The 23175-nt window shown below is 43.3% G+C and overlaps 1 protein-coding gene across 2 annotated transcripts in view; it reads right to left on the bottom strand.

The window, feature by feature from the left end:
- The window catches only part of ABCB7 (ATP binding cassette subfamily B member 7), an 83930-nt gene extending 61455 nt beyond the window's left edge, over window positions 1-22475 (bottom strand). Inside the window, exons 1-5 of one of the 2 annotated variants that reach the window (XM_068106070.2) lie at window positions 22239-22475; window positions 17589-17672; window positions 8159-8275; window positions 4927-5059; window positions 4499-4767 (exon numbers count right to left, since the gene is read on the bottom strand). In XM_068106070.2, coding sequence (XP_067962171.2) covers window positions 4499-4767; window positions 4927-5059; window positions 8159-8275; window positions 17589-17672; window positions 22239-22424 — 789 coding nt within the window. In that variant the 5' untranslated portion in view covers window positions 22425-22475. Of the gene's footprint in view, window positions 1-4498; window positions 4768-4926; window positions 5060-7695; window positions 7815-8158; window positions 8276-17588; window positions 17673-22238 lie in introns of those variants that run through there. The other variant, XM_068106071.2, reaches the window with a different exon arrangement.
- Window positions 22476-23175: the final 700 nt, after the last annotated feature.

Genomic DNA, 23175 nt, shown 5'->3' with positions numbered 1-23175 from the left:
CCTCCTAAACTCCCCCCTCGCCCCTCCCCTTCAAATCTCCCCACCCTCATTTCTTCTCAATTTCCCCCCTCTCACTCCCCCTCCTCAAAGCGTCCTCCCTGCTTCTTCCCCCTTCCAACTCTCACCTGCATCTCCCCCAACCTTCTGCCTCGCTCTTCCCCCTCCTCAAATAACACCTCATTGTGCCTCACCGAATCACCATCAAACCTTTTGTCCGCCCCATCCTTCCCTTTCTCCGAGCTATTCTGAAATCTCTGACACACCTTCAACAGCTCTCCCTACCTCTTCCACCTCTTCCACATCTTATCCTACCCCTCCTCCCCCCTGTTCTGTATCCGATGCTCCCCCTTCCTCTTCATTAACGGTATGGTCCTCAAACATCCGGGGCCTTCGTTCAAACTTAACTGATTTCTCCATACAGGTTGCTTCTGACAAACCAGACATGATCTGCTTAACAGAAACTTTCCTCCTTCATGATGTCTCTGATTCCTTAGTATATCTCCCGGGTTACTCCCTCCTCCGGTATGATAGACCTGAGCCTCGTCCTGGAGGTGGGGTTGCTATCTTTATCAAAAACTCTCTTCCTCACTCGCCCTGCACTGCACTCTCTCCACCTCACCCCAGGAATACCTCTGGCTACGGCTTCCCCTTCGCTCCCACCTCTTGTTCATATGTGTGTTGTACCGTCCACCAAACAGTGATGACTCCATCTACATCTCGCTGTCTGATAATATGGACCAACTTCTATCTACTCATCCCAACTCTCTCTTCCTCATATGTGGTGATTTCAATCGTCACCATGCCAGTTGGCTGGGTGTGGGTACCTCTCTCACCAGCCATGGCTCCTCAGCAAAGGACTTCTGCGACTCACTGGGACTGACACAATCTGTCAATTTCCCGACCTGGATCTCAGTCAACGGAGCATCTTCTCTTCTGGACTTGGTTATGACTAACTTCACTGAAAATGTCTGCTGCTCTTCTTCTGCCCCAATCGGCTCATCTGATCATGTGCTTGTTAAAGTGGACATCTCTCTGACCATTCTCAGGGAGCCTGCTCAGTGCTCAGCCTCGACGAGTCTGGCATTTCACTCAGGCCAACTAGCACGGTCTTCAAGCAGCCATCAATCATCTGGACTGGTCTCCCATCTCGACCACCTCTGACATCAACTCATCCTGGGAATTCTTCCAAAGTAAATTGCTCTCTCTCATGCACAGATTTATCCCATCTCATCTTCAGTTGTCATACCCTTCCTCCCGTCCATGGTACACGGAATCTTGTGGTGCGTCTGTTGCCCAGAAACAACTTGCCTTCGTCTCCTGGAAAGCAAATCCAATGGAAGGAAATCTCATTTCCTTTCACAAAGCCCGAAACAAGTGTGTGTCCACCCTCAGGAGAGCCAGGAAACAATATCTCTCCGTTCTCAAGACCGAACTCTCTTATCTGTCTCCCTCTTCCAAATCCTGGTGGCGTCTGGTCAAATCTGTTTCTGGTGTTTGTTCCCCCTCCATCCCCTCCCTTACCTCAAACGGCTACACAGCTGACTCCGCACGTGAAAAAGCTGAATGCCTCAACTCTGTGTTTGCCTCTAAATCTTGTGTCCCAAACCTATCCCTCTCTGTACCCACCGTACCCAGTCGTACCCAGCTGCTCCTGGACTCCGTGTCCTTTCCTCCTGACAAGGTGGAAAAGTTTCTGTCAACCCTCGACTCTGATTCTGCAACTGGACCTGATGGCATCAGCCCACGGGTCCTAAAATCCTGTTCCTCCGCTCTTTCACTCCCTCTCTCTGTTCTCTTCACCCTCTCTTTTGCTCAAGGTCAACTGCCATCTGCTTGGAAATCAGCCAACATCACCGCTTTGCAGAAAAAAGGTGCAAAAACGGATCCTAGCAACTACAGACCAATCAGCCTTCTCCCAATTATCAGCAAAGTCATGGAATCCATCATTGCTTCGGATATGAAATCTTTCCTCTTCTCCAATGGCTTGATCTCTGATCATCAATTTGGTTTCAGACCAGGTCACTCTACTCTGGACATGCTGCTTCTGCTGTCTCAACAATGGATGGAGGTCCTCAATGCCAAACAGGAAATTAGAGCTGTCTCCCTCGACATATCACGTACCTTCGATACGGTCTGGCACCCCGCTCTGCTCACCAAACTCTCCTCCTTTGGTATCCATGGAAATCTCCACACATGGCTGGCGGACTTCCTCTCTAGTCGTAGTCAACGTGTGGCCCTGAATGGGTTTCTCTCATCTCCTCTTCCTGTTCAGGCTGGAGTTCCCCAAGGCAGTGTTTTGGGCCCTGTGCTTTTTCTGGTCTTCATCAATGATCTCTCTGACTCTCTTGAAAATCCTCTCTATCTCTTTGCTGATGACTCCACTCTCTGCCACTCCATTCCTCATCCCTCAGATCGGCAGTCTGCAGCCTCCTCACTTTCTGCAGACCTGGACAAAATCACAGACTGGGCAAACAAGTGGAACATGTCTTTCAATCCTGACAAATCTCACACTCTTACGATGTCTCTCCGAAAAGACCGACTGGACAACCCTCCCATCTACTTTCTGAATTAGCCTCTCCAAGAAGTTCTGTCACTCAAGCTTTTGGGTCTCACTATCTGCCATGATCTTTTCTGGGAAAACCACATTTCCAAGCTGGCCTCCAAAGCCAGTCGCCGACTGGGCATCCTCCGTCGTGTGAAGTCCTTCCTTGGCACACCTGAGCTCCTCACCACATACAAGGCTTTCATCTGCAGCTCAATGGAGTACTGTTCTCCCCCTCTGGGCTGGTGCTCCTGCCTCACACCAAGCTCGTCTTCACGCTGTTGAAACCAAAGCGTTCAGAATCATTGGCATCTCCCTCGATGACGCTATCTCCGAGGGCCTTTCACTTACTCACCCCGCAGGCAGGTTGGTGGTCTTTCCGTCTTCTACCGACTCCTCTCCGGCCTTGCTCCCCCAGCTCTCTCTGGGCTCTGTCCCCCAAATATTCCTACAGGTCGCACAAGATCTGCCTGCAACCCTCTTATGGTTAAACTGCCAAAATCAAGACTCTCTGCTCACCTTCACTCCTTCATTCCTCTTTTCTCCCGCCTCTGGAACAAACTCCCTCACTCTCTTCAATCCCACTCCTCCCTCCAGGTCTTTAAAACGGCTGTTCACCACCATCTCTTGTCTTCCCCAATCCAAAACCTTGATCTTTTCTACCCCCGCTAATTTCACCCCAAATTCACTTTTTTGAGGTGCCGACTTCTTTCCTGGAAGTCCTTGGTGTCCTTGCATTTTATACCTATCCTGCCTCCCCCCAGGCCCTCTCCCTCCCACACATCTCCCGATGTCCCTGCTCTCAAATGTGTTTGTGTGCTTCCTCCCCTTCTCTCCCCATCTTGTCGACTGCTCCCCTTTTTATATACTTTGTTTGCTTGTTTGTTTGATTTGTTTGTTTGATAAATGTTAGCTCTTTCACGAGCCTCAACTCTGTATACAAAAAAAAAAGAAGAAAAAAAAAGAGCTCCGATCCATCCACAGCTTGATGGAGTACTGTTCTCCCCTCTTGGCAAGCTCCAATCTCACACCTTCCTCAGTTTGACGCTGTGGAAACCAAGGCTTTCAAGATAATTGAAAACTCTCGCGATGAAGCTGAGTCTTTGGGCGATCGTTCAAATTTGCAATTAATTTACCTTTAGCTTTCAACCAGATCCTGTGATATTGTTTTTCCAAACACTTTGAAGGTGAAACCCACTTCCTTAATGCTCTCACCATTCTGCATATCTCTAAATGGAAGAACTCTGGTCCAACATTAATTATTTTAAAAACTTACTGCAAATTATTTTGTGATTTTATAGACTTCAGAGATTTAATATTCAGGTTTTAATAGGTTGACTGCCGACTACGAGTATACTCATAGTGCTGGTGTAACAGATTCTGCCGCTACGAGTATTCTTGTAGAAAATATTATGCCGTTGACAGAATATAAACAGAATATGCTGCCGTGCCAGATAACGCAACAAACGATCTGCTGGCACTTCGATGACCATCAATCCGTGTAATAACCATGATCATCATTATCAGTCTCCATGAGAAGTTTTGCCACTTCATCTGCATTCATTTGTGCCATTTCAAAGGGTAATGGCTGCGACAAAAAGAAAACACGTAGTAGGCTACTCAGCACACAATCTACCATTAGCAATGACAGTAATACCAATGTCAATTCAGCACTAAAAAGAGTCCTACCAGATAAGTCGTACCTGACAAACAGAATTTCAAATCGTGTTCCATTGCCAGCTATGAGATTTCTCATTTTGAGGGATTTCCCCAGCAATAGATAATAAATGAACTTAGATTTGCTCATCGAAGGATAAAATTTGAAAATGAAGCACTGTATATTAACATGCATACTTGACTTGGAAAATGGAAGTGGTGTGCACCCTAAGTGTTGGCAGTCAACGTGATAATGCTCCTTCATTGCTCCTTTTCCTATATAAATGCCCATCATCTCACCAGCAGACCTGCAACCATTAGAATTTCCAATGTCGTTGGAGCAAGATTGAAGGCAATAGCAGAAAGCACGAAGGAGACGGCACGTGTTCCTCGATCCAGTGCTTTTCCAAGGGCTCCAGTGTGCCTCGCAAGGTGAAATGATAGATCAAGCGAAAGTAGATGCAAGAATGATGCACGAGCTAGACGCCGAATTGAAGACTGAGCAACTTGCGCAAAAACGGCAGTCCGAAGCTCAGAGCAGAGTGCCGCTCCCAGCCTTGCTGCACCATCTGTAAAGAACAAGAGACATGAAAGGAAAACAAGAGATAAGAAACCTGTTGAGGGAATTTGGCCATGCTAGAGATAGCAACTGGCAAATCTGCTCATCCTGATGCGAGACTGGTTCACAAACGTGCCGCACAAGGACCAAAAATATTAAAAGGACTTGCATCCAAGAATGATTGCAGTTGATAATGTGACAATGGTTGAAGGCACTGATGAAAGCTGAAGTGGAGAGCCAGCTTGTTCATTCAAGGTATCAATAGCTAACTTGAAGAGAATGGGAACATGAATGGTGACCACCTGAAAAAGAAATACACAGACACACACGGGGAAAAGTCCATAAAATGACAGGTGCACAAAACTCAACATAGCACAAAGGATTACAATAAATACAAAGTTATGGATTATGTCCGATTAATTATTTGCAAGTGACAACAGTCCAATAAATGAGACTTTCAATGGGGAGGATTAGCATTGAGGGGAGTAATTTGTTAACAATTTTGACAAAACATTGGATAGTGGTATGTGAGCACTGTAACTTTAGCATCCCACCCCCCCCCCCCCCCCCCCCACTTCACCCCCTCTCCACAACAGGAGGGCAAGGCGATCTGAAGCTTCCAGACACTGACACACACACATAAACACACACGGATACTTTGAGACCTGGGAGGGCTCATTCCAACTTCTCAAACCAGCATGCGGAGATAACAACCAACCACAGATAGATACTTTGAGACCTGGTAGGTCTCCGTTCCATCTCCTGAAACCTACCCATGTGTGGAGATAGCAGCCAACAACACACATATTATATTTCATATGCAGCCTATGGCTGTTTGCGTCATTGCTGGGAGTGCGGCCATGCTGCTGATGCAGTCAGTGCCCCTTGTTTACACTAAACTGGAACTCATTTTCTTACCTCGGAAGGATGACAGGCTGAGTCAACCCCTGTGGTGTTCATTCAATGGCTGACGGGCGTTTGAACTCAGAACCCTGAAATCTCAAGCCAGCCACCTTAATCGGTAAGCCAACACCAGGCTCATGGGACTTAAAACATGAATAGATTTTTTATTGTGACATTTTTACAACTCCCTCACCATTAAGTCAAAGTTGTTAAAATGTCTCAAGATATTTGAGATATTCATTATTGACAAAATATTTTATTAGAGGATCAAATTTGCCAATAATAATGTCAATTACATTAATGTCCTGATGACTGTCAAAAGTACTTCTTCATTTTCTAAACTTCACAAAATGGTCTCCAGAACTCGATCATTAATTAAGCAAACTTTGATACTCGGCACCTTGATCCGAATCCACCACCTGTTAAAAATTACTCGTTTCTGAGCCTCACTCGTTTCATCATCTCAAGGAAAATATTTAAAAACCCCAATACTTAACATTGTCAATTGTCTTCATTTTGAGATCATCTTCCCAAACACAGTCCATTCGTGTCATTTTGTGATTTTCATCCCTTAGAACCACTTTGAGTGGTATAAAATGAATGAATGATGAAGACGTCAAAGCTCATTTCCTGAAAAGGCTGTGTACCTATCTTTCAGGACTTCTCGACACATGGATCCCAAAACACTACCACATCAATGGGACGAGTAGGGGGGCTACAGCTACACCTTTAGAAATAGGTGAGGTTTTATCAACTTCCAGGTACATTTTGATTTTCTACAATAAAGATTCCAGACCAACCTGGAAGCATCCTCACACAATACCCACAGCAGTCTCCAAGCAATGACGGAAATCGCTCAATGGTTAAGCGGATTAAGCATCACCGATGTTTGTTAAACTCCTATTGCGGTACACAGAAGGGCTTTTGCCATCCTGTCCATGCTCCAGCGTGGACCTTAACGATCCCCTACAAATGGAAGGCCTCTGGGCCGGCACCATGGATTCATTTTCAAGCAACGTATTAAATGATGGCCAGATTAATGTTTGCCGATGCTCATCAAGTTGTACAAGTCTCAATTCTTACCTTGTTAATTAATCTATAGCAATCTATCTATCTCTCTACATTTTTGTCTACTGAATCTCTGATGTAGAAGTTTAAATAGAATGGATCAATCCTCCATTATCAAATGATTAACACCAAAGAACCTCTGCCATATTTGGCCCTCTCTCAAATTTTTTTTTTTCAAATTAAAACATTGTACTTCCCTGCATATGTTGGGGATGTCATTCGTTTGGCTCTGTTACTAGGCAGCCCTTGAGCATTCTGGGAACTGAAGAGAGCTGGGCAGCACCGACCCCTCGCCTGTAATAACATAGCCTGTTGTTGAAGTTTTCAGGCTCCGACCTTGGTCAAAGCTGCGTGGACAAGAAGATAGCTTTTCCCTTACTAAATAGCCCCCAATTGCTATGCCTTTCCTCCAATCTTTAAAGTCTCCTTTCATTATTTTCTGTACAGTTTATAAACCATGGCCTGCTGTGCCCTAATTGAGAACCTGGCCCGTTACTTGCTTACACGGCAGCTTTCCCATGTACATGTACCCCTCCCTTTAATAAATTCTCCTGTAACTGTCTGAGTTTGGTCAAATTATCATCCCTGGGGGGGGTGCTGGTGGGTAAATCCCGAACACATACACACACCCCAAAAGTCGAGTTTTTAAACATACTTTCTAATTGCTGTTCTGACATTTAGTAAAAACCAACTAGATTCTCATCAGTGCCTCTGTGAAAACAGCTGCTGACAGCAATAGGAGACATCAGGCAAAGATAAATGCAGGACAAGCAATATTTACTCAATTGAAGTACAGTTAGTGGACAAAAAAATGGAAATATCAATGTAAAGTCACTTAATAGGGCGTTGAGCCACCACGTGCGACCAGTAGGCCTGTATGTGCCATGCCATATAATCCACCAGCATCTGGAATTCTGTAGGAGGGATGCAACACCATTCTTCCATGAGAAAATCAATCAACTCAAACCTGTGTGATGGAGATGGAAAACGCTGTCTCAGGCGTCATTCCAGAATATCCCATAAATGCTCGATTGGGTTCAGATGTAGTGACTGAGAAGGCTGGATAACATCAGTGTCGTGCTCATCAAACCAATGGGGCGACCACACGTGCTCTGTGGATGGGGGCATTGTGGGGTCTCCTCTTGCAGCCATGCTAATCATAATTATAGACAACCAGGCTGTGCAGTATTTTTAATACATGACCCAAAGCATGCTGTTATGATAGTTGCTTGATTAACACATGGGCCACACCTGTGTGGAAGCCATTGCTTGTTATGCCTTATTTACCCTGGAGTTTCCATTTTTGTCCACTACCTGTACAATTGCATTGTTTGAGGTATATTCAAATGTGGCATGAAAATGCGGTATCCTAAAGTGGTACAAAAATGTCACATGGTTCTTTAACGACTGAGTGGGGAAAGTAACATTACCTTAGCAGTAGCCAGCAAAGCGAGTGCTGCAACAACTCTCCGTCGCAGGTCTGGCCTTTCTCTTGGCCAAACATGGCCAGCCATAGCTTTCAATATGACAAGTGCACTCGTTTCTCTCTGCAACACATTTATTGATGCATATTCATTATAAAGAATTGCATCAATGGGAACATAATACCCCAGGGCAATAGCATACTACCCAACTAATACTTGCCACAAGACGGCTTCGGCAGTACAGACACTGTCCACAAAGTATGTACATGAGAGAGCAGGAGAGAGAATAGCTCTGAAAGATTTCAAGAACCTTCAAACCTGAGCTGTATTCCTCCAGTGAAGAGTTATATTTGACTTCAAGTCAATGTCTTCCCTTATAGAGGTTGAGGCTCATGGAAGAGTTTAATGAGAGAGATGGAAGGTTAAAAATAGCATACAGACATTTATGGAGTGAAGAGGAACAGATGGCTAAAGGATACTTGGGACTTTGAAGTTTGGCAAAGACTGTTGTTATAATGGTAAGCTCGTGTCAACTGTATTATGGCTCGATATATAGCAGGAGAACCACCCATGGAAGTTGTGCTCTGCGAGATGCTTTTAGTCCTCGTTCAAATATGTCCAAGGAGACATTCTATTTATTATGTACGCAACTTTGGTGAAATTCCTGTGCAGGTGAAAACCACCCCCTTTCCCTCATTGGCCGAGTTAACAAAAGTGGAAATATATATATATAAACAGTCACGTGAAAAAGTAAGAACACCCCATGTAAAGTTTTGACTTTTTCAACATATTTCAACATACAGCTATTTGATCTCATTTCAACAATATTGATAGATAAAGGTGATATAATATAACAAATATCATGAAACATTTACATTTTGTAGTCCATTGTATAATTTAAATAAACATAAATGCAAATTTTGCATGTGGAAAAAGTAAGTACACCCTTGGCTCGAATAGGTGGTATTGCCCCCTTTGGCAGAAACAACCTCAAGTCGGCGTTTCTTATAACTGTCTACCAGTCTCTGACATCGACTGGGAGAAATTTTTGCCCACTCCTCCATGCAGAATTCTTTCAGCTGTGCGATGTTTGAGGGGTTTCTTGCATGCACAGCTCGTTTCAAATCCCCCCACAACATCTCGATGGGATTTAGATCCGGGCTTTGACTTGGCCATTCCAGAACCCTCCATTTCTTTCTTGTCAGCCATTCCTTGCTTGATTTACTGGTATGTTTAGGGTCATTGTCATGTTGCAAGTTTCACCTTCGGTTGAGCTTCAACTTTCCGACAGATGGCCTCACATTATCCTCAAGCACCCTCTGGTACAATGAAGAATTCATAGTGGATTCTATGATGGTGAGCTGCCCAGGCCCTGATGCAGAAAAGCTGCCCCAAACCATAATATTTCCACCACCATGCTTTACAGTTGGTATCAGGTTCTTGTGGTCAAATGCTGTCTTTGGTTTTCGCCAAACATGTCTTCTGGTACTGTGGCCAAATAGCTCTACCTTTGACTCATCTGTCCAGAGCACATTGTTCCAGAAGTGATGGTCTTTGCCTCGGTGTTCATTGGCAAACTTTAGTCTTGCCCTGATGTTCTTTCTGGACAGCAAAGGTTTCCTCCTGGCACATCTCCCATGTAGATCAAATTTGTGCAGCCTCTTTCTAATGGTAGACTCGTGCACTTTGACATCAACAGTGGCAAGAGCTACCTGTAGGTCCCGTGATGACATTCTGGGGTTCTTAGAGACTACTTTCAGCATCTTGCGGTCTGCTCTCAGGCTGAACTTGCTGGGGCGGCCTGGCCTGAACAAGTTGGCAGTTGTTTGGAACCTTCTCCACTTGTAGATGATCTTCCGGACAGTCGAATGATTGATTTCAAATTGTTTGGAGATCTTTTTAAATCCCTTCCCAGACTCGTAGGCATCTATAACCTTCTTTCTGAAGTCCTCAGAGAGCTCTTTTGATCTAGGCATGGTGACGCCGCACACTTCAACAACAAAGAGCAAACCAAACGAAATGTCTGAGGTTTAAATAAGACAGGTTCCTCCAAGATCCTCTCTAAAGATGTTCTAATCATTTGCACCTGAGCTGGTGCACCTGATTCAAATTTTAGGTATTTGAAGTAGTGATAAATGTAGGGGTGTACTTACTTTTTCCACATGCAAAATTTGCATTTATGTTTATTTAAATTATACAATGGACTACAAAATGTAAATGTTTCATGATATTTGTTATATTATATCACCTTTATCTATCAATATTGTTGAAATGAAGATCAAATAGCTGTATGTTGAAATATGTTGAAAAAGTCAAAACTTTACATGGGGTGTACTTACTTTTTCACGTGACTGTATATATATATATATATATAGATATTAATTCTCTCGTTCTTCTAACACTCTTATGGAATTAGTAAAATAAGATGAACTAGAACGCCACTCAGTGGAGTGCATACTCCCACCGTGGGTTTAGTTGGAATAATACGTTTTGTTTAACATCCCCTCTCCCCAAAACAATAAATGAAAAAGAAAGTAAGCCCAAACTGTCAGAGAATTTATTTTGATATATCTCGGAATTAGAGGAGAAAAACATCATTTAAGAATAAGAATAAAAGCTTTAATGCAGTAAAACAGAAAAAATCTTTCCCAAAAAAATTTCCAAAAAAAATTCTTGGATCCGGAATAATATCCTGAGCTTCACCAAAAACTAATCAATTCTTCCTTATCCCAAGGGCAATCATCCCACCAACTTTCATGCAAATCCATTCAGAACTTTTGCAGATATCTTGCTCACAAACACACGAACACATGAACATACGAACACACACACGGACGGACGGACACGATCGAATGCGTTACTCCCTGGCAGGAGTAATAAACCTGAAAATCGCAGAGCCAGAACCAGAAATATTTATTTGGTCTGGGAACCCCATGCGAGGTTTCTTCTTCTTCAGCCTCTCACAACCCTGGGTGAATATGCGATCTTTTTTTTTAAAGTTGGAATTTTGCCAAATCTGTTTTATTCGTTTGTTAATATACCTCAGCCATTGACAAATCTGGAACTAAGTCTTTATAAGTTCATCAAATACTGGGTACGGAGAGAGAGAATGGCATTCGCTGAGCTCAATGTTGATATCTCTTCTGAGGTAAAAAATAAAAATAAAAAAACAGTTTTAAAGCATTATACATATCAAACGATACATTTTATTAAACAGGGAAACCTAATACACACTTTGGTAGTTTTAAAATGACAGTATATGTCTTTATTAGAAAAAGAAAAAATGAACATTGAAGACGACGCTGCTAAAAAAAATACACCGCTCCAACGCATAACCACGACTTTAAACTACATTTACAACAAATATGAAAACTATTTTCATATCACAATGTTAAATATAGAATATATAGAAGATAATGTTAAAAAAAAATGAGCCCTACCTTCCAATGGTAAAAAAATCCTTCAAAAAATTCCTGGATCGGGAATAATATCCTGAGCTTCACCAAAAACTAATCAATTCTTCCTTATCCCAAGGGCAATCATCCCACCAACTTTCATCCAAATCCGTTCAGAACTTTTCCAGATATCTTGTTCACAAACACATGAACACACACACACACATTGGCGGGAGTAATAAAAAAACATTTCCTTGCTCCCAGTTCTTTAATTACCTCCGCCACCAAAGGTGGTGGTTATGTTTTCACCCCCGTGTCTGTCTGTCTGTCTGTGAAAAAGATATCTCAAAAGGTTGTGGATGGATTTGGCAGAGATGTAGTGTATGTGACAAGGACGAAATTACTAGATTTTCCTGAAGATCCGGATTCGGACAGTATAATTTTAAAGTGATTCTTCACCATTGGGAGACAGGGCCAAACACGATATATAGCAGGATATCTCAAAAAAAAAAAATCCACACCACACCACACCACACCACACACCACACACACACACACACACACACACACACACACACAATTATACATGTTTAAAGTGTACGTGCCCTTCCCCCCTCCCCCCGCAGGGCAACGCGGGGTACTTTTGCTGGTAACTAATAAAATAAAAACGAAGAAATATCTCTTGGAAATTTCCTGAAACTCAGTGAAATTCGATGACATTCGCTCGGTGAATTCACTCTGTTTCTCGGAGAAAATTTTCCTTTTGGCGGTGTATAATCGCTCCGAACGAAATATCTCTCAGCAATTTCCCGTCTGTTAATTTATTTATTTTACATAATATGTGAATGACATGTCCATGCACACGTGAAATGGAGTTTGTTTTTGCACACGTGAAATGAACACATGAACCTTTACTTCCAGATAATAATGTTGAATGAAATAAGAACGAAGAAATATATGTCAGCATCATTGTTGACGTTTTTGTGACGACTGTCATCAAACGGAAAAGTAATATATCTTAACGGAAAAGAAAAGGCAAATTTTGAATATATGTCGAGTGTCGATATGTTGCCGTCTGTGTCATGTTGGGTGTATGATACATCGTGGCGCAATTTTTTTTTAAATATATCTCTACATTTTCTTGCGTGTGCGTGAATGTTCTCAATTATTGCTGACTAAAATTAGTCTAAAATTATTAATTATTAGTCTAAAACCATCGATAAAAATGAAATCAGATGGTGAGGTAGATTGGAGATAAATGCGTGAGAGAGACTGAATGGCCTTTGAGAATTCATTTTGTTCTATAAACGGGAACTTTCATGGAATTTTATTCCCGTTTTTTTTTCAACCGAGTCTAAAACTATGTTAGCGACTGTTTTAAATGAAATGATATATCGAATTAGAGTTGAAATAAAACTGTGAGAGCAAGACAGCACGAGCCTAATTAAACAGGCCTCAAAGCTATGCGAGTTAATAAAATGGTGGATATTTGTTTATATGAAGCCTCTCCCAGTAAGGATGGAGCTACTCTCTAAAGTCTAAACGGAGTAAGCCACACCCCCGGACAGACAGACAGACAGAATCACCTACGGCTAATATAATATAGATATCTCAAAATGTTGTGGACGGATTTGGATGAATCTTGGTGGACCGGTTGGTGGTCTGACAAGACCTAATCGATTCGATTTTGGTGAAGATCTGAATATGGATTCGGATACAAGATTCATTTAACTTTTAAGTGATTCTTCACCATTGAGAGATCGGGTGAAAAGCGAGATATAACATGATATTTAAAAAAGTTATGGAAAGGTTATGACTAAACTTGGTGGATGAGTTGGTTAGGTGACAAGAATAAGCCGATTAGATTTTGGTTCAGGTACGAATCCAGATCCGGCCTATCAGTGGGATACAAAACATAAACTGTTCAGCCAGGCACAGGTAAGCGCTCTACCGAGTGCCGTTCTCGTTCATAATGGAAATGTACAATTACACTGACAACAAGGTCAAAATGTTCCTAATTTGCAATACTTATTGTTACGGATTCGTCACTTCCATTGTGGTGGTTTGCATCCACTGTAAATATTTCTGATTCCATGTATTATTATTGTTGTCATTTAAAGGGAACAGATATTTATATTTTCAAAAGTTAAAAGTTAATGTTAAAAGAAACAGGAAACCGGATCGGGAAACCGGACGACGAAGAGATCTTCCCCAGAGAGAGAGAGTTCACCACCATCTCTTATCTTTCCCCATCCAAAACCTTGATATTTTCTACCCCCACTAATTCACCCCAGATCCACCTTGTTTGAAATTCCAACTTCTTTCCTGGAAGTCCCGGCAGTGTCCATATGTTTTATACCTCTCCCACTCCCCATTCCCATGCCTCCGCCCCCCCCCCCCCCAAGCCCTCTCCCTCCCACAGATATCTCGATGTCCCTGCTCTCAGATGTTGTGTTTGTGTTCCTCCCCCTCTCGCCCCATCTTGTCTACCGCTCCCCATGTTATATGTTTTATGTGTCGGTTTGTCTTTCTGTGTGATTAATGTTAGCTCTTTCACGAGCCTCGATCTTGTACACCAAGAAAAAGAGAAAAAAAAGAGGAAGAAGAAAAAAAGAGGGCGGAGCGAAAGCGTCGGAGAAGAAGCTGGTTGCTTTGCGGTCTGCAACGAACGTTGTCGAGCAAGTCACGTACTTTGGGTTTCCTGGGAAAAAGGAATTCCTGCGATAAAGTTGTTATCGCTGTGACTGATCATCCTGCGTGTCAGGTTTGGCGTTAGATTCTGAAGAATCATCGCTGGGTCGTGACGACTCGAGAACGAGCCGTCGGCCATTTTGACTCGTGCGCTTCGCGCGTGGAGCAAGCTTTCCTTGCTTCGTCAACAGTTTCCACCGCTTTCAGACGTATCTGTGGTGTGTGTGTGCACCGAGGCTTTTGACGATTACTTTGCGGCTCGCCGACCGTGAACAGTGAAAGTTCATACCTGGAGGGCGCCTTTGGATTTCCCATTCGCCTTGAGTTTGCTTTACGCAGTTTTGGACCACGTGACTTTGTGCCGCTTCGGCCGCATACGCCTTTCTGCTGTTTTGGCGGTGTGACCGGGCCGTCATCTGAACGGGGTTCGGGTTTCGATTCGACATCACTCGAATGATCACTGGAGGGGATCAACTTTGAGCTATAGATACATTGGGGAATGTTCTTTTTTCAATCACTTGGAGCACAGATAGTTATCCTATACTAGCTGATGGTACCATCATAAGATGTGTTGATTGTACTTTTGATTGCTATTATTGTTGTATCGTTATTCTTGTGTGATTTTTAATACAATATTTGTTTGTTGATAACCATTGGTGTGGTTTCCCTATTGATTTTTGACACAGAATAACATATTTTTCTGCCATGGCTCCTCTTGGGGCTCAGAGGTACACCGTGACCAGGGGGTCGGGGAGGAGCACGTAACATTATCAAAATGTACTTTTTAAAGTACAAACTTATAAGAATGTACAAACACTTTTTAAAGAGAATTGGCAATGGACAATTAGGAGGATGGGGGCAGGGAGGTTTAGATTGACAAATGACATGGCAAAATTACACTGTTTTTAGAGAGGATTTTTGCTTCACTGTACGAGTTTTTTATTTTAATTTTTTTTTTTGGATACAAGATCGAGGCTCGTGAAAAAGCTAACATTAATCACACAAAAAGTCAAACGACACGTAAAACACAAAATAAGGGGAGTGGTAGACAAGATAGGGAGAGAGGAGGAAGGACACAAACACAACATTTGAGAGCAGGGACATCGGGAGAAATGTGGGAGAGGGAGGGCTTGGGGGGAGGTGGGAGAGGTATAAAACATATGAACACTGCAAGGACTTCCAGGAAAGAAGTTGGAATTTCATAAAAAGTGTATCTGGGGTGAATTAGCGGGGGTAGAAACGATCAAGGTTTTGGATGGGGGAAGATAAGAGATGGTGGTGAACAGCTGTTTTAAAGACCTGGAGGGAGGAGTGGGATTGAAGGGAGTGGGGGAGTTTGTTCCAGAGGCGGAAGAAAAGGGGAATGAAAGAGTGAGGTGAGCAAAGAGCCTAGATTTTAGCAGTTTAACCATAAGAGGGTTGCTGGCAGATCTTGTGCGACCTGTAGGAATATTAGGGGGACAGAGCACAGAGAGAGCTGGGGGAGCAACGCCGGAGAGGAGTCGGTAGAAGACAGAAAGACCACCAACCTGCCTGCGGTGAGTGAGTGAAAGGCCCTCGGAGTTAGCTTAATCACTTACCATGGTGATGTTTATTTCATCGTTTACCATGGTGAAGGAGCTAGTAAGCAGGAAGGTAAACATGAAAGGTATGCTGGGGAGGATATTGTATGCAGATGATCTGGCTGTTGTGGTGAAGAGTGGGTGGGACATGCAGGAAGTGCCGGGGAAGTGGAAGGAGGCATTTGAGAAACATGGATTGAAGACGAGCATGGGGAAGACGGAGGTGATGTGGATCGGGTAGCAGAGAAAATAAATGAATATCAGGTTAGAGGGGAAAGAGATCAGACAAGGGAATAGGTTTGCATATCTGGGTGGAACAGTGACTGGGGATGGTACGTTAGAGGCAGAGCTGCAGAGGAAGATTCAAGTGGGTGCGAATGGGTGGAAGGAGTAATGGCAGACAGAAAGATTTCAAGGAGAGTGAGAGGAAAGGTTCTGATGTCGTGTGTAAAGCCGGCCTACCTTTACGATCTGGAGACGGTGGAAATGACAGAGAAACAACAACAGCGGCTACAGGTTTGCGAGAACAACTGGGTCAGGAGGATTGTGGGAGTGAAGAGGGTGGATAGAAGGAGAATGGATGAACTGAGGGAAGAAATTGGTGTGCAGATGGGCTTGACGGGGAGATTGAATTTGTGAAATGATGACCGAGATGGGCTGGACACTTGGTACGGGTGGGAGAAGAAATAATGGCAAAGAGAGTGGATAGTTTGAGGGAACAGGGTATGAGGAAAAGGGGTAGACCACAGTTGAGATGAGAAGATTGTGTGAAGAGGGATATCAGAAAGGTAGGGGTGGTTGGAGGGTGGAGAGAGTTGGCCGAGGACAGAGGGGAGTGGAGGAGTATCATGGTCAAAGCAGGGCAGGAACTTGGTGCCATTGGACCTCACCCCTTATAAAGGGAAGAAGAGGAGAAGAGGAGAAGAGGAGAAGAACAACAATCCAACCCCAATGTATTCACCCCTTCACATAAACCCTTGGCTGGTGCTAGCATTCAAGAAAAATATCACATTTGCAATTCTACTTTTCTCTTTGCAAGGTAGGCCAGATTCCTGAAGTGGTGTCCTGTTGCAAATGAATGGAGAATTAAAATCTCATCATCGCAATGGTACACTTTCTTTAAATAACTTATTACCTCTGCCACCAAAGATGGACGTAGGTTATGTTTTCACCCCTGTCTGTTTGTCTATCTGTAAGCAGGATATCTCAAAAGGTTGTGGACGGATTCGGTTGAGACTTGGTGAACAGGATGAGTGTTTGACAAGGAATAATTGATTTTGTTGAAGATCTGGATGTGAGAATTTTTTTATTTTCCAAGTGGTTCTTCACCATTGAGAGATGGGGCCAAACACAAGATTATAGCGTGACATGTCAAAAAGTTGTGGCCGAGTTGTGAAAAAACATGGTGGGTGGGGTGTAGGTGACAAAAACAAGCAGATTAGATTTTGGTGTGCGATAAGGACGGATGGACTGGATGCAGATTCAGTCCATCAGAAGGATACAAAATGTAAACTGTTCAGACAGGCAGATGGATGCACTCCAACGAGTGCCCTTCTAGTTTGAAAATGTAAAATCAGCCATTCACAATTTTCACATCTGCAATGGTCTCCCTTCATAACCACTGAACCAATCCTTAGCTCTCCTAATTTCAAATGTGTTCAGAGTTGATAACTGATGACCAAGTTTCTCAATCAGCCAAGCAATAGCACAACCGCTGCAACTGTTCTCAACCCACCACTCCCCAACCCCCTCCGAACGCCAAGATCATCTGCAAAGCAGTTTTCTTACAGCTTGTCGAGGGTCTGAATGCAATCGACCGCCCGCCATTCCATGCCAGCAACCTCTCCAGCTTATCAATGGCAATGGAAACATCTGCGAGGGTCAGGATATGAAGGGATATGGAAAGAGATTTCAAGACAGATTGAAATACAAATGCACATCCTGAAAACAGTGCATTCAGTTGTAGAGGCATAAAAATAAAAAATAAAAACTTCTATTACATTCACTTGCAAGATGTGACTTGCAAGATAGATACAAGATGTCACTTGCAAGATGTCACCAATGAATAATTACATTACATATATACTGTATACATTACATTAATTACATTACATTAATTACATTACATCTTCCTTCTTATTGCATTTCATTCTCTGCAACAAGATGATGTTCAAATTTCCAAGGTTAATAGTCTTCTCACTGTCTAGAGGTTTCCTTTTCATAAAAAGAGAAACAATACGGGACATTCAAAATGACATCTGAAAGCTAACGAGGCCTTTTCCGCATGCGCTTTGTGTGAGTTTAGTGACTCACTTCTGCTCAAAGGACACTTTTAACCTGCCATCGGTAGCATGACGTCTGTAAGTCAAATCGTCTTTTTAACAAAGCTTTCAGCATTTCGACGAAAGAGTGGCAATTTTATGATGGTTAACTATACTTGTTGGCTTTCTAGATGCAAATTGGACTCACAGAAACAGAGGAAATACGACAAATATCTTTGGATGACAGGTGGAGAGTTCCTCCCATTTCCTGTTAATACAAATAAGTGAGTCAGACAGATAGCCAGAGACACACACACACACACACACACACACACACACACACACACACACACACACACACACACACACACACACACACACACACACACACACACACACACACAGACAGACACACACACACACACACCAATAAATGGAAAAAAGAAAGAAAAATCGAATAAAATTTCCCTTGTGGAGCCAGAACCAAACAGACAATATCCTGTACTGTATTTATAATATTCCTCAGAGTTCCCCGCTCCCCCAACATGATTTTCAAATTCAAAAGCATTCAAAAGTCCCAGAAATGATGCTCCCAAACCAGATACGGTGCTTCTCTCCAAATCAAATGTTGTGCAGAGGCACACCACAGCTTTCTCTCAATACTTTCCAAGTATTTTCGGCTTCTTTTAGAAGCTTTGTGAGCCATTTTATTTTTCCAAAGGTTTCTGCGCATGTGCACCGAGCATTATGGGGCAGTGATGGGGCAAATTACGTCATTTTGAAGGTCCTGTATTGACCGAAAAGAACGAAGTTAAATTACAACTTTACTTTGGCATTGAATCTTCAATCTATAAAAAAGAAGAAAAGCAAACAAGTAAATGAAGAGACAATAAAAAAAGAGCAATTAAATTGTATTGGGAATGCATAATTACCAATGCCACTTACAATGGCACATAGAATCAACTATAATTCTGCCCGACTGTATTCTGCCCGGGCCCGACTGTTTATTGTACACACAATGTATTCAAATTTACTCTGGGACTGGATGAAAAAACAAACTAGAACGACACTTGGTAAGGAGCATGCCTCCGCCAGGCAGAACAGTTTACATTTTGTATCCCACCGATAGGCCTGATCTGGATACGGATCTGAACCAAAATCAAATCGATTGTTCTTGTCACCAAATCAATTCATCCACCAAGTTTTGTCATAATCCGTCCACAACTTTTTGAGATTTTGTGCTATATATCAGTTTTGGCCCCAATCACTCAATGGTGAAGAACCACTTTTAAAACTATTAGTATCCGGATCTTCACCAAAACATAATCAATTCGTCCTGGTCACACACACCCAACCTGTTCACCAAGTTTCATCCGAATCTGCCCATAACTTTTTGAGATATTCTACTCACAGTCAAACAGGAAGAACTTCCGTGACAGTGGTAACAAACAAAACTAGAAGGGTACTAGGTGGAGCGCGTACTGCCGCCAGGCTGAACAGTTTACGTTTTCTATCCACTGATAGGTCGGATCTTGGTTCGGACCTGAACCAAAATCTAATCGGCTTGTTCTGGTCACCGAACCAACTCATCCACCAGGTTTTGTCATAATTCGTCCACAACTTTTTGCGATATCGTGCTATATATCGTTTTTGGCCCCAAACACTCAATGGTGAAGAATCACTTTAAAAAATGTTTTATATGATCCGGATTCGAATAGTCACGGAAATCGAATCAATTCTTCCTCGTCACACACCGAACCTGTCCACCATGCTTAGTCTGAATCCGTTCACAACTTTTTGAGACATCTCGATTTTTATCGGTATTTTTGCCCTATCTCTCAATGGTGAAGAATCACTTAAAAATTGTCTAATTCTGATCCAGATCCGAATCTTCACTAAAATATAATCATTACGTCCTTGTAACACACCCGACCTCTCCACCAAATTTCGTCTGAATCTGTCCACAATTTTTTGAGATATCTTGTTCACAAATGAACAAACAGACGGTGGTGAATGTAAAAAAAACAAACAGACAGTGGTGGAGGTAAAACAACAGACAGTGGTGGAGGTAAAACAACAAACACGGTGGTGGAGGTAAAACAACAAACAGACGGTGGTGGAGGTAAAACAACAAACAGATGGTGGTGGAGGTAAAACAACAAACACGGTGGTGGAGGTAAAACAACAAACAGACGGTGGTGGAGGTAAAACAACAAACAGACGGTGGTGGAGGTAAAACAACAAACAGATGGTGGTGGAGGTAAAACAACAAACACGGTGGTGGAGGTAAAACAACAAACAGACGGTGGTGGAGGTAAAACAACAAACACGGTGGTGGAGGTAAAACAACAAACAGACGGTGGTGGAGGTAAAACAACAAACAGATGGTGGTGGAGGTAAAACAACAAACACGGTGGTGGAGGTAAAACAACAAACAGACGGTGGTGGAGGTAAAACAACAAACAGACGGTGGTGGAGGTAAAACAACAAACAGACGGTGGTGGAGGTAAAACAACAAACAGATGGTGGTGGAGGTAAAACAACAAACAGACAGTGGTGGAGGTAAAACAACAGACAGTGGTGGAGGGAAAACAACAAACAGATGGTGGTGGAGGTAAAACAACAAACAGACGGTGGTGGAGGTAAAACAACAAACAGACGGTGGTGGAGGGAAAACAACAAACAGACAGTGGTGGAGGGAAAACAACAAACACGGTGGTGGAGGTAAAACAACAAACATGGTGGTGGAGGTAAAACAACAAACAGATGGTGGTGGAGGTAAAACAACAAACAGACAGTGGTGGAGGGAAAACAACAAACAGATGGTGGTGGAGGTAAAACAACAAACAGATGGTGGTGGAGGTAAAACAACAGACAGTGGTGGAGGTAAAACAACAAACAGACAGTGGTGGAGGGAAAACAACAAACAGATGGTGGTGGAGGGAAAACAACAAACAGACAGTGGTGGAGGGAAAACAACAAACAGACAGTGGTGGAGGGAAAACAACAGACAGTGGTGGAGGGAAAACAACAAACAGATGGTGGTGGAGGGAAAACAACAAACAGATGGTGGTGGAGGTAAAACAACAAACACGGTGTTGGAGGTAAAACAACAAACACGGTGGTGGAGGTAAAACAACAAACACGGTGGTGGAGGTAAAACAACAAACAGACAGTGGTGGAGGTAATACAACAAACAGATGGTGGTGGAGGTAAAAAAAAAAAAGAAGAAGAAGATGGTGGTAGAGGTAAAACAACAAACAGACAGTGGTGGAGGTAAAACAACAGACAGCGGTGGAGGTAAAACAACAAACAGATGGTGGTGGAGGTAAAACAACAAACACGGTGGTGGAGGTAAAACAACAAACAGACGGTGGTGGAGGTAATACAACAAACAGATGGTGGTGGAGGTAATACAACAAACAGATGGTGGTGGAGGTTAAAAAAAAAAAAACAGATGGTGGTGGAGGTAAAACAACAAACAGACAGTGGTGGAGGTTAAAAAAAACAAAGACGGTGGTGGAGCTGCAGCTAGAGTTACTACTACAACGACTACTACTAGTACTACTACTACTACTACTACTACTACTACTACTACTACTACTATTACTACTACTATTACTACTACTATTACTACGTATTTAGCAATTATTCCAAACGATGTGGGGTTGGCCAACGAAGGTTTTTGGAGCAAGTCTTTCAAGAACCGGCAGGACAGGCCTGCCGTTCGAATACATGTTGCAGGACATTGTAATGAATTCAATGCATCGGCTATGACTCACCTAATCTTCCAAAAGACACCGCGGGATCCATAACGTCCACCAACTGATGCTACCAGACCGGACAACCGGCTCAACATCCCCGCGAAGCACCAATCCGAGGGTTTTATAATCCGTTCATGGGAATCAAAGCACGTTTTTTTCGCGGGAACTTTGCTGAGATTTTCGTTTTGTGACGACGATGACTGGGATTACATCACGACATACTCTTACCCTCTACGTGCCCCCTATTCCCTGCACGGTATTCTCTGGTACTCATACATCCGCAGTCCAAAGTCAACAACTGCGGTCGCGGAGGCACAAACGATTGCACCGAATATGATTGTGTTCTACGTCATCTTTACTAATCAGATACATCGATGAAAACACCGGTCGGTTCCTATTTGTGGACCGCTCACCTTTTTCTCACCACTTATTCGATCACTACCTGAAGGTGTTCTCCACCTCCAACAGCTGCTCAACCCCCGACTCCAGGTTGTAATTCCTCCTGCGTACACCTCTTGCCAGCAATTCCGCGCGCACGGACCGAGGAGCAGCAGAGGAGCATCCCGATACCTCCTCAGGAGCAGCACGGACAACGCCATGAGGTCGCACTTCCTGGCCCAACAGCAGGTATTACGTCACTTCCGGAATATGCCGTTACTCAATAACAATTGCGTTATTTTTTTCTCCTTGGAATTTTTTTCAACAAACTGTACATGTTTAATAATAAAACGTTTTTATATGTTTACATCAACATAATTGAGGGGTTCTCACTACCCTTGGCCCCCGAGACTATGTTTTACCGCCTATTAATGAAACCTCCCGTTCACACTTCGGAGTCGACGACCATTTCGTCAGTGTTCAACTCATTCCGCCCAACTTTTCATAAGTGTGCGGGAGTGTGCGCAAACAAGCAAACCCACAAACAAACAGACACTTCTTGAAATACAGTGGAACATCTATCTGTGTGTACCTTACACGCTTACAGGGTTACCTTCGTCCTTTCTCCCTCATATGACACAGGTTGCTGGACACACTGGTTGCAACAACGGCGGCACAATTATATTCTCAGTATTTTCCGAACAAGGCAGCGCAAAACAGTCCATGATTGTTGTGATCAGGATGCAACAAGCGCAGGCAGTGGTGAGAGTACAGTGAGTGCAGGCAGTGGTGAGTATGCAGCAAGTGCTGGCAGTGGTGAGGGTGCAGCAAGTGCACGCAGTGGTGAGGGTGCAGCAAGTGCACGCAGTGGTGAGGGTGCCGCAAGTGCTGGCAGTGGTGAGGGTGCCGCAAGTGCATGCAGTGGTGAGGGTGCAGCAAGGGCATGCAGTGGTGAGGGTGCCGCAAGTGCAC

Source organism: Myxine glutinosa, chromosome 2, assembly GCF_964187855.1.
Source record: "Myxine glutinosa chromosome 2, kmMyxGlut1.1, whole genome shotgun sequence".
In the NCBI taxonomy this organism is placed as follows: domain Eukaryota; kingdom Metazoa; phylum Chordata; class Myxini; order Myxiniformes; family Myxinidae; genus Myxine; species Myxine glutinosa.
This window is presented reverse-complemented; position numbering and strand designations above follow the sequence as displayed.